This window comes from Opisthocomus hoazin, chromosome Z (genome assembly GCF_030867145.1).
Source record: "Opisthocomus hoazin isolate bOpiHoa1 chromosome Z, bOpiHoa1.hap1, whole genome shotgun sequence".
Classification (NCBI taxonomy): domain Eukaryota; kingdom Metazoa; phylum Chordata; class Aves; order Opisthocomiformes; family Opisthocomidae; genus Opisthocomus; species Opisthocomus hoazin.
The window spans coordinates 5,338,585-5,350,958 of NC_134454.1; the positions used below are offsets into that span (position 1 = coordinate 5,338,585).

General features: G+C 43.3%; 1 protein-coding gene across 1 annotated transcript in view; it reads left to right on the forward strand.

The window, feature by feature from the left end:
- Positions 1 to 12,374, forward strand: part of ZCCHC7 (zinc finger CCHC-type containing 7) — a 115,465-nt gene that overhangs the window by 96,482 nt on the left and 6,609 nt on the right. The window contains exon 9 of the mRNA XM_075411691.1: positions 11,556 to 11,651. Coding sequence (XP_075267806.1) covers positions 11,556 to 11,651 — 96 coding nt within the window. The remainder of the gene's footprint in view (positions 1 to 11,555; positions 11,652 to 12,374) is intronic.

Genomic DNA, 12,374 nt, shown 5'->3' on the forward strand with positions numbered 1-12,374 from the left:
TGTATGCTGTCCAGAGGGGCTCTTGGATTTTATTTTACATTCTGTTTATATTCCCCCACTGATTATAATTTGTCCCGCATTGTCATTCTCTTTCAATTTTCAAATTTTATGGGGCTATCCGAAGCCTAAATTTATTTCTGTTGCAAAGGAATTGTATTTCGCAAAAGACAGTATTCTTTCTGATAGCTTTTTTTACAGAAAACAGAATTTCAGATCCTGAAATAAGTGTGACTGTATGAGTATAAAGCATTTGCTATTGCATGCAGTAAGAAAGTGCACTAGACAGATTTCTTTGCCAATTTTTACTTTAAAACTATATTTAAAATATTAGAGGAAAAAGAAGTAGCTTCAATAACTTTATATAAATATGTAACATTACAGAAAATACTGCTTAGAGTTTGCCCTTTCACAGAACTGTTGGGTTTTAACTATTACCCGTGGCCAGTTATGTGTACCAAATAATTAGGGGGTTTTTGTGTGTTAGTGGAAATGGAAAGTTCAGAGTGATTCTCTGTAAAATCCCAGCATGTCTTTGCACTTGCACTTTCTCTCCTGGGGAAAGTGTGACGGCGTCTGGGTGCCTCGTGGCTGCGGAGGGCAGATGCCCGTTTCACACCCTGGGGCTGTGGTCATTACCTGGGTCAGCGTTGGGCTGTGGACAGCCTGTACTGGGAAGCTGCCGGTTCCTGCACGGGTCTGGGACCGTTTTGGGTGGGTTCCGTCACCTTCCAGCACTATGGTCATCAGCTGCCACATACCTGCATCACGTAGGTCAGGTTGAAAGCACGTCTGCTTTCTCTGACATTTGTCTGTCTCGTGCTTTTCCCCATCTGCCTCCCCAGAAAATAAAAGGTGCTTTTAAACTGAGGGTGAAAGGCTGACTACATCTGGACCAGAAACTGCATTTTAATATATTTCTGGAAGCAGTCTGGGACTCGGGGGGTGAAGTAATAGAAACCTTGGCTGACTGAACCGAGTAATTTCCATTTCTCTAGTCTTGGGGTTCCAAATAACCTTCTCAGAATGTTTGAGAAGTGGCGTCTTTCAGAGGATCCCTGACTTCAATATACACGTTACTTTTATTTAAGGAACTCTGCAAAAGCAATAGCTTTTGGCCCTGCCTTTAAATAGGGAAAGGAGAAGAAGAGCAGGAGATGGAAATCAATACATTTTAATACTCTGTGTGTTTACATCTGTGGTTAGCCAACTCCTGCGTGCCCAGGAAGGTAGCTGTTTGTGCGGTACATGACATTTTTCAAGCGTTCTGCCAGCGATCCTGGTGGTGAGATGTGCTCACAGCCGGAGGAAGGCTGGAGAGGGCTGCTCCCTCCCGCCCGAACTTGGGCAGGGATCGCTCTGTTCTCAACACACAAACTGCCAGGTGTGCTCTTTGCCAAAACTGTTGTGGTGACACCTATTTCTGTGATACACAAAAACTGCTGGATAGGTGGTTAATTAAACAGAAAACAGGGTAATTATGGCAAGATTCGTTGCTGAAACGTTTCCCCATCATATACAGAACTGCACTTCTTCTAAGGGGAAAGATTAAGATAGTCTTCTTTAATGCTTACAGATTTGGTGTAAATTTTCACCTCTCTTTCCTTTAATTTCAAAATGTGAACCTATACAATTATTTAAATAGTTTTTACTGTTTCAAGTATTAACCATCTAAATAAGGAAAATAGAATTTTCAAGCTGGAACAAGATTTCCAATGCATTTTAAAAACAGGCTTTTATATGAGGAAAAAAAAATATTTCTGTGCCCTTTTTCTGCAGAAAATTCTGTCTGTGAATATTCATATTAACGTTCCTGTATTCCTGGAAATTACTTCTCTGAACTTGATGTGAAGGTGTTTTTTCTCAGTTTTGTTAGAACTTAAGAGTTGGTTTCATAATTCCGTAGGAAACAGAAAATTACCTGTGACCTAGCAGACATTTCGGAACATATAGAAATTACACTTGCATGTAGGTAACCTAAAATGCATTTTGGTGCATTTTTGTATTGCAGAGTGGAAAAAATGTAAAATGTCAGCAGAGCATAAATCTCCATGAACTGTTTGCACATATATCCTACCTAGGAAAGGCATTTTGCTTGTCAGATGTCCACTCCGTGGCTGGTTGTAAATTATGTGGTTTAGTACTACCGAAACTGTTGCATTTTATCGTACAAGTGCTTTGCATGTTAAAATGTCACAGGTATTTAGCAACGGCAGCCCACGGAGCTCTGCGCTGGCAGCAGCGTATGTGATCGTCCGTGTCGCTGCCAGCGCTGCTAGTTCATCTTGTCAATGATCCGTGCGCTAGGAGCAGCCAGGAGCTCCAACCGGTTAGACGCTAACTTTCTCAAGTTATGCTTGATCGTGTTAATAATCTACGGATTAGGATTCCCTAAAAGTATTCACTGACTTAATTCTGAGAGGGTCTATCATGTCAATAATATTAATACATCTTGTTAGGTCCTGTCATGTGGATGGAAAAGTTACTCTCCCCGTGACCAAATTATGCTGGTTTTGATTTTTATTTTGAAAAATCAAGCATAAACGGAATTAAAAGGAACCAAAGGCCCGCATAAGGTGGTGAGTAGCACAGAGCCGTATGCTGTACGTAGGTACGGTTTTACCACAGTGCTGGAGAAGTCTCAGAGCAGTGGCTGATTTGCATGATATATGCATATATGCTGTAGAACCCACGTATGGCAACGGAAGAAGTCATCCCTCAGAATTTTTTGCTTCAAGGGGGTGAAGTTAGGCCTTCGGTTTTAACTTATTTTTGAGTGTTAGTTTTGGGTTAGATTAACATGTGACAAGCATACTCCAACGGCTGTGAGTATGACTCTGAAACGGGCACAGGCAGCAGCCCCCACCTTCACTGCTCTTGGCAGCACCTCACGTCGAGACAGACCCTGACGCCGTGCCCTTGGCGGGTCTTCGCGTCACCGTCAGAAGGTGGTGGACTTTTGCTTGCCGCTTCCTGAGGTGTTTGCGGCCCAGTCGGTGCCTGGCTGGACGGGGCCTCCTCGGCTGGTCCCTCCTCGGTGCCGCGCAGCCCCTGCAGCAGTGCAGCGATGCTCCCCAGGGACAGGAGGGGGGGAACACTTAGAGGAGAAGGCACTGTTTTAAAAATAGACCAGGTGATAATACTTGCAAGACATGGACGGCCAGTGCCTGGGTTCAAAGTTTCTCAGCGTCGAGCCCAAAAGCTGCTTCTCTTTTTTTTCTTTTTCTTTGTTTTTCCTCCCTGCAAACTTACAGTTTCTCTGTCTGTAGTAACTGCTTGTCTAGGAGCTAACAGAAAGTAATTTTATGTTATTTCTTGACTCTGCCGTTAATTCTGTTTCTGAGGTGTGTCTGTAACTTCCTTCTGCACTTAGAAAATGGAGTGGTGAGTGCCTGTGCACGAGCGTACACAAACACTGAAGGATGTGATAACCATGGAAGATCTTCTGCTTTAAAATTAATTGCACCAGAGTTGCACGTGATACCCAGTTTCTGTCTGACTTATCTTGATGGCAGATGAGACCCTAGCTAAATTAATTCTGCTTTTCTTATGATGGTGTGAGGAGGAAAATAGAGGGAAAATAATCGCACTGAGACACTCAAAAGTTGGTTTGGAGAAAAGAGTTTTGATCAACGGTGTATCTACGTGATGCGAGAGAGGAGAAATCTAAAATATTTTGATCCATTTTGAGGTGCTGTAGACTATTCAGAAAGTCCCAAGCCATACTGAAGTAAAAACTTCATGGAATTGAGAATGATTTAAAAAAATGGATGTGCAAGAAGGACATGGAAAAGCTCTGTGTGCTAACGGTTATAGGTAGGCTGTCAGATATTTCTTCAAGGACATATTCTGGATGAATGTCACTCGTTATAAAGCTAGGTAAAAATAACTATGGTACTATTGAATATATATGATACTGAATATATATTCTCTTAAATGGAGAATACATGAAAAAATTATGAGGAAATTTATAGACATTAACATGCACAGTTAAGGTGTTGGTAATGTAAGGAAACTGTTTCTATAAAATGGTCCATCACTAAAGGATGCTACAGATTGAAGCCTAGCTACTAGGAAGTTAACAGAAAAAAGCTCAAATTATTGTTTATTTAGAGTGTACCTCAGCAAAAACTCACTTCTGACAAACTGATGCACCACTCTTTTGGCGTCTCATATCCTCCAGCAGCACTGTATTTATTCTGTGTTTATCACAGAATATCACAGAATAGTAGGGGTTGGAAGGGACCTCTGTGGGTCATCTAGTCCAACCCCCCAACTTCAGCTGGGATCAGAAGTCACCTCAAAGTAAATATCTGTTACGAATGCTCCTCCAAGGAAGTTACTTCAAATGTGGTACTTCCTCCTTTCGCATGCGTTGGTGAAGGGCGATTAGCAGACGACATAAAGGTTAAGGAGAGAGAGAAAGAGAGAGAAAGGAAGCTGTAAATCATCTAGAATGACAGTAAAAATTAAAACCTTGGGGTTTGTTGGGCTCCCCAGTGTATTAGCTAATAAATATAAGCATGCTTTAGTTCTGTGCATCTTCTGATTTTACAGGCTTTGCAAATGTTTGTGTTCAGATTAATGTATAAATGTATGTGTAAGTATGCATACGCTTAGTGCGGCGAGCGTGCGCGCGTGTGGTGCCTGCCCGCGCACGCTCTCTGTGCGCGGACGCCGGGGCGCGTATGTAGCAACGTTCCGCGGGTCTCCTAATAAACATTCAAATAAAATATACGTGTCCCCATGCACGAGTCTCCTCCTCCGCCGCCTTCCCTGCCTCTTCCCCGCGCGCCCACCTCCCCCACCTCACTTCAAAGCTTGTGGTCCTTTCTCCATCCTTGTACTAAAAGGTTTCTTTGTAAGCCAGGCCATTTGTCCATCATTGTTTGGGGTCCAAACAGTGGTAAAATACCCTGTCACCGATCCAGAGTGCTGTGAATGGCAGCTTCTCTCCGGACAATTGGCGGTGGTGCCGAGAAATATTCCTGAGAGGATTATTTAACCTTTCAATTTAGGGGGCACAAAGCCTGGCTGATTAATGAACTTTCTGATGGGCGCTGATAAGCGGATCTATTTCTTTATTTCCTCTAAAAGTGATTCCTTCTCCTGTCCCATATTACTATAATCTTAAACATAAAATGTGGCAAATAGATTAAAAAACAGCACTAAAGAGTTTATCTGGCTGGCAAACTGAAGGAGCTAAATTAAAATTGGTAATGAAAGCAGTGGCTGAGCCCTGTATATGGTTTTTAAATGTGCTGTGTATTTTGAAGAGACTTATTCTCCAGCTTGCCTGGTAATGACTGCTTTTGGTGCACAGTCCGGGGCTGGCTTCTGTTATCCCCCCAAAAAAATGAGTTGTGTTATCTGGATGACTGCAGACACATATGCATCCCCCTTTCTCACTGCATGGGCAGACAAGGTCGATAGCATTACAAGGTATTTGTGGCAGTGCTTGTTTCAGTTTTCAGAGCTGCCAGTTTTCAGCCAGATTTGAATTACAAAAGAAGAAGCTGGCATGAAAATTGAAAGGGTTTATCGGCTAGTCTGAAGCCTCATAGCACATTGCTTATTTATGCAGTCCATTTGCACCAGGAAATGTAAAAAGGAAATACATTTTAAAAATAAGGTCATAAAGACCCAGATATGTTTAAGATGGCAAATAAAATATAGATACCTATAATATCTTTCCAGGAAACGATTTCACTTAATGTTGCACATTACTCCAGAGGAGCATTTATGTTACTGCCATAAATTTGTGCGTTTGTGTCACTGTATAGATAGTCTCTGGGGATTAAGAAGGAAGTGTTTGCTAACTTACTTTAAAATTAAAATAGAAGAAAGATAGGTTTGTAGTTTGAGAGCTACATCAGAAATAGTTGAAGTTTAATGCACCGTCCTATTTAAATAACGTTTTGCATTCCATGTAAAATTAGCCATGGACGACTGGATAGATGCCACCACCTTTGGAGAAAATTGGGATGCCTTTTAAACCATGAAGATTTTGAGGCATTCAGGGATTGTATTGTTGTTATCCTTACCATCTTGCATATATTCATTTTCTCTATGAACTTGAGATTTTTTTGTCCATTTTTCAGAAAAGACTTTTTGAATTAGTATTTTAGTATTTTTTTCCTCTGCTTGTAAGGGTATCGAAAGATTACATTCATTTCTTTTAAATGTATAATATTGTACTTTTTGTCTCTTCCTTTAACATTTTCACACAGTCGATTGTAGATGCCATTTGCATCTATTTAAAATGCATTATATAAATGTCTTATTTCTGTAGAAAACGACCACTTCACAGTGCTTGCACTGTGGACTGAACAAGTTAAATTCCTTCTTCTGGGAATGGCTTTGGTTTTCCGGACTGTGCAATCAAAATATAAAATTTTGTCCATCGATTTGTAATTTAATGCGTATCATGTACTTAAAAATCCCACAAACCTAAAAGTTTAGTTAGATCCCTGTTTTCTTGGTTATTACGCTCTGTTTTATGGGTGCCCAAAAGGGTGGAAAGAATGTCACAAGCACATTTAGTAAACTCAATTACAAGGTGTAATTTGTGGCAAGATACTCAGGTGCCACCTCCACAACCCCTATTGGAGGAGCAAGTTTTTTTTAAGATGGCTGAAAAAATGAAGAAATAAAATTTGGTGAAGAAATCATTCTGTTTGTAGTTGTTTGGAGTTTAGGGAGTTTAAGAGTCAAAATACTGAATTTGTGTGTTTCTCATTTATTAGTATGCATCAAGCTCAGTATGTTTCTGTCATGAATTTTCATAAGGATTTTTACTACGTAGCATGTGTGGCTTAATGATGCAATCACCTGATAGACTAGGAAGACTCCAAAGGAGACGTTCCGGTCTGTTGTGTACATAATACTTGTTTCAAAAATCTGCCTAATTAAGGAATTACCCAATGGAATGCAAGTCTACTGGGTGCATGACATGGTTAAAGAAAATAACAACAAGAAAAACCCTTAGTATAATTATGATATTACATGATATCTTATATTGGCAATTTTGAATATAAGGGAATGATGCTAACCTGACATTGTTTCAGCTAGTGTACAAATAGATGATGATAATTGGTAAAGGGAAAATACATGTATATTTTTCCGCGATAGAACTGTTCTGACCATTTCTCTGTCCAACTCCAGTCTACAACGCACAGTGTGTAATGATTCATTTGACGAGCATCTTTCAGTGGCTCCAGAAATTGGTGAAACATCACTGCTAATGAGTTTTACTCCCAGCCTTATGTCTTGTTTGTCTCAGCGAGCTGCACAAAAACAGACCGTGCAGAACTCGTGCGTTGGGCACGCTGTTGGAAGGGGTGCCCCGGATCTGCTGTTTGGGTTGTGTAGGTGTTCTCCCCCCACGCTTCTCTCTTTAATCCACCGTTTAATTACTTATCCATAGAGCGCGACAAGAAATAACAGCAAAAATTATCTGATAGATTAAGTATGAGCATAGCAATTGATATAGTGGAGCAGAAGAAATAACTGTCTCTTCCCAGCACACGAGAACGGCGCTGGGTGATTCGGAGCGGGTGTAAGTAGCTGTAGCTGCCCAGCCCCGGGGTGCGCTGGGTTTACAGAATTACTCCCTTGCGTGATAAAATGGAGTTGCCCAAACTGATGTTGGACGTAGGCAAGAAAACTCCTCAGTGCAGGCCTTGGGCAGAGGCAGCCTGAGAGCTGGTGGACACTGAGGGGTCGATGGAGGGCATCACCTGTGTTTCACCTGATCGTGGGACACTGGGTGGCACGGGGAACTTTCCTGGGGTTTATTTACTTGTCAGGGTTGTTTCACTGGCACACAAGGTAGGGCGGAAAACTTTCTTTTTGGCGGGTACTTCATCATTTTGGGTCTGGCGCGCCTTTGTGAGTGACGAGAGATGCCTGTACGGGTCGGGGTCGAGCCGCCCGTGGTGTCGGTGGCGTGCGTCATCGTGCCGGTCTGCGTCACGACAAGTACAGCTGTGCATTGCGCTGCGCCGTCGAAGGCAGCTGGCACAGCTCGCTGTGGGACGCGTTTGTCCACTACGGGCAGTCAGAGTTGCGCAAAAGGGTCTCACCTCTGGTCCTCCGCACCGCCAAGGTCCGTGCGTCCTGTCGTACAGAGGAGCGGGGAAATACACAAAAACAGAGGGCAGAAGATTTTCGTTAATTAGTGAGATTTAGCCAGATTGCACGTCCTAAGTAGTAATGAGCTTCATAAAAGCGAGCCCTCATTGGATCAAAGTCGGTGCAGATAAGGGGAGCTCAAGGTCACAGAGGGAGCTGCCCAGCAGGGCTATTTGCATAAAAAATTACTGTCAGAAATAGGCCAGAGAGGCAGCCCTGGCATTTTGATCTCTTGGCCTTTGTCATGGAGATTCCTAGTTGAGAAGGGAGGACGGCCAGTGTCCCAGATAATGATTAACTGTTTTAATGGCATTCATTCATTCATTCCGCACTAACTACTCATGCAGAAAAAAGGGTTATGTAAAATGACATTAGAAGAAAAATCATTTGTAATCGTTGCATCAGGCTGCACTTTGAGGAGACATTAGGAGTAAATCCATGGCGTGGTAGGCTTATGCTTTATCTTCTGATATTTACTGAGTTTACTGGTGCATGAAAAGCTTTCAGCAAGAATAGCAGATGGGATGGACCTTTCATAGGTAATGCTATCTACCAGGTTATTACTTCTATATATTGATAGTGAAGTAATCTCCAAGATATCACCCTACAAATATAGATTATTTAAATGTTTGTAACAAAAAAAACTATAACATAAAGAAGCTACATTCATGAATAGTTTATTCTGTACCCATATGGCTGGAGCCTTTAGATGCTTTTTTAAGCCTTAAATAATAAGAAAACAGAGGGTTTATAGCACGCGGGTTTCCTTTTTGTTTGGCTTTGCAAAGGAGTAAAGTTATGTAGAGTTGTAATCTGACCTGCGAGTATTCAGTTTAATTTCTTTCCATAAACGTGACCTTTTCTATCAGCTACACAAAAGGGCGCGGGGCAGAGGTGGGAGGCGGGGGTCTCCGGGCGCGTGTTCCTGACGAACGCAGAGCCGGGAGGAGTGGTGCTGAGGCGCGGTGCCCCGGCGAGGCGCGGCCAGCGAGTCCCGCTGCGTCACCGCGGGCCTTGGGCAGCGGGAGGCACGCCCGGGCGCTGGCGTCGGGCGCGTGGCAGCATCCCGCCGCGGCGCGCTCAGCGCGTGCGTTACGCCTGGCGAAGGCGCGCGCGACGGCGCTTCGCGTGCTGACCTGGCCGCACAGACCGCCGCAGCACGCTCCGCTTCTCCTCCGCGTCCGCACAGCTGTTTTCAAAAGCCTGGTTCAAAACAGGGCAAGGTCTTCCATATCTTGTTTTGTAAAAAATGTTTTGAACTCGGTTTTGTAAAAAATGTTTTGAACTCGGTGCAAATTTTACTAGAGTTTCAATGTTTGAACACTAACGATGACCAAAATCATCATTATTTACCTTGGAGGATGACCATTCAGCAGAGGAAGGTGTCAGACCCTTCAGCAGGCGTTCTAGCAGACGGCGTCTTGGAAAGTGAAGGACAGTGCCTCTGGAATAATGGGTGGATTTTGTAACTGCGTGTTACTGTTGTGCTGCAAAAATTGTTACCTTGCAAAGACCAAACGGTATAATTATGTCATTTCCAGGCTGATGTTACGGTTCATTTTAAGGCCCAGCTGGCAGAGAGACAAAGAGTAACGTAACGGTAATGATTTTATCTTTGACAGCTGTACTGTGCTAGTATTCTGGTCGCAGAGCTCTCTAGCAGACAGGAACTGACTGAAGCAACCTGTTGGGGTTTTGTGGCTGCATCCCAGTGTGGGCTTCAATGGACATCAGCTTTGAAAACAGATTCAGTATGGGTAAAACTGTGCATGGTGGGAACGCAGAGGAAGGTATCGCTTGTAGGGTTGACTTCTGCTTTTTAGGAGCCCTGTCCAAAGAGGAGGTGATTTCTGGGGCCATTCCTCATGCTGAAAACTATCTAGAATACAGGTGATTGATCTAATAAATTAAACCCACAGATTTTTCCTCAAGGGGATTGTGCAAATATTTGCATTTGGGTTTTTTTTTCCTTGCCTGTTGTATGTATTTATGATAAAAGAATACCTGAAGAACTAAGCCAACTTAGCAAGTCACTTATACACTACTCTTAGCTGTAGAGCACTTGCTGTAAGACATGGATGAGAAATATACAAATTACTTTATAGGTGGTGGGTTTTTTCCTTTCCCTATCTCCCCGCCTTTTGTCACAAATCACTGTTGGATGTGTCACTCATCTTAGTCTTCCTTTAGCCTTCTTCTTGTGAGTGAGTATAAACTGAGTAACATGAATCTGAAACACACATTTAAACCTAAGGCTGAAGAGGTTCAAAATAAGGTGACCCTGCAAGTGTGATCAGACTCATAAAAAATGGCATTGGAAGATTTCTGTTGTTCCTGCCTATTTTACAAGCACTGCTGTCACTCTCCTGGAGGCTTTGCAGAACGCAGCGGATCTAACAGTAGAAAAGCGTGGTGATACACATTTAAAGAAAAAAAGCAATTCCTGTAATGAGCTTTACCAAGTAGTACTAATTTCTTTGAAATCTAAGCCACTCTTCCGTGCTCCTTTGGCGCCAGAGAGAAGGAAATGCATGCAGTGCCAAGGGCAGTAAGGTTGTTCTTTTGCCCCGGTGCTTTTTAGCCAGAGTTTGTGTATCCCTTGTTCGTACTCGTGCCAGCTCTTGCTAGGCACGGGCTCCGTGGCAGTTGCTTCTCCAGGCGATGGATGTGCTTGCGCGTGCGAAAAGTGAAGGAACAGACAATATGTTCACCTGTTCCACTTAGTGGTGCTAAACAGGGAAAAGGAGAAGAGCTGCTGTTCCTCTGAGTTCGGTGGAGCGTGCGAAATCTTCCTTTGCCCGACGTAAGCCCCAAGAGCAGCTACAGACCGTAGCATCGTGTCTCCTCCGGTGGGAGCTGGACCGGTCCCCCGCTCCTGGCAGCACCGTCGGGTTCTGCTGTCTGCTGCTGGGCACTGCCGCCGGCAGCGCACAGGCTGGGGAGCGCAGCGGGCGAAGGCCCCGTATCTCTGTCAGATCTTTGCCATAGTGCTTTAAGCAAGACTAGTTCAGCAGTACACAAATGTGCCTATCCAGCTGGTGGATACAATATCTGATGGCCCTGTCCTTCCCGGGGGACGGTGGGGCATCTGTGTGAGAGGCAGCGGGCTGGGAGACAAGGAGGAGGGGAGGGAGATAAATCAGCAGCCTGTTTTCTTGTATTCAGAGCTGAAATAACATGGCCAGGTGGAATAGATACTGGGGATTCCTCTTCCCACCTCATTTGTGATGCTCAGGCTGAACCTTACTCTGCAAAATTACAATAATAGGAGCCACTTGCTCCTTTTTCAAAATTAATATTCCAACAGCTAGCAGGAATGTGTTGATTTAAGCATAATAAAATTATATTTATGTAATTCTAATTTATTTTTAATCCATCATTCAGAATACTGCCAGACCTAATTCTTGCCTATTTCCATCTTTCAGACAAAGCCAGGACCAATCAAGTCGGCCAGTTCGCACGCCGAGCGCTCCGATTTAGTGTACTGCTACAACTGTTCCCGGAAAGGACATTTTGGATATGTAAGTTTCAGCAGTCTCTGCCTCAGTGTTGAGTATGTCCCTGGGGTAGAAATTCATCTGTGCCATGGTGTGTAGCTGGAGAAAAGAGCTGGAAGAGTCAAGCTAGTGCTCTACAAAGGGCCACTCTAATGAAATGTTTGTGACTGCAGCACCACTGCAATCAGTGGAGGCCAATGTAAAAAGTGATCTGACCATCTAATTTAAAAATATGGAGGAAAAGAAAACGTACTATCTCCCCTTGACAGGTTTATTGATTTGTTTTTAAATCCTAAATCAAAATGAGACTGCCCCGGAAAGAGAATATTCATTGGAAGGCAGGGAGTTGCTGAACAGAGCTTTTGGGTTTTTTCTTTCTTTGTTTTTTTCTCTGTGGCTCATGGGATGAAATACTAGTGCCTTACTACCATGTTCAACATCACGTAAGGGTTTTCACCACAATCAGGCAAAAAAAACTGAATGCCCGTTTTAGGAATTTTCTGTTCCTGCCTGCTTGTGGTGATCCTTATTTGTAGTTTCTTAATTTAATTCAACATCTGAATCAAGTTTGACATCATCCTGCTATAAGGTGCACAGCCTTGTGAAGGAGGACATCACGAGCCTTCAGTGGCTTCAGTAAAACTGGAGGTGTGCTGCATCTTCTACGACCGCTTGCTGATGTTTATCACATTTTTCAGCCCCCTGTCGTGACAAGTGCAGCTCTCCACCTGCAAATATTAACACCAA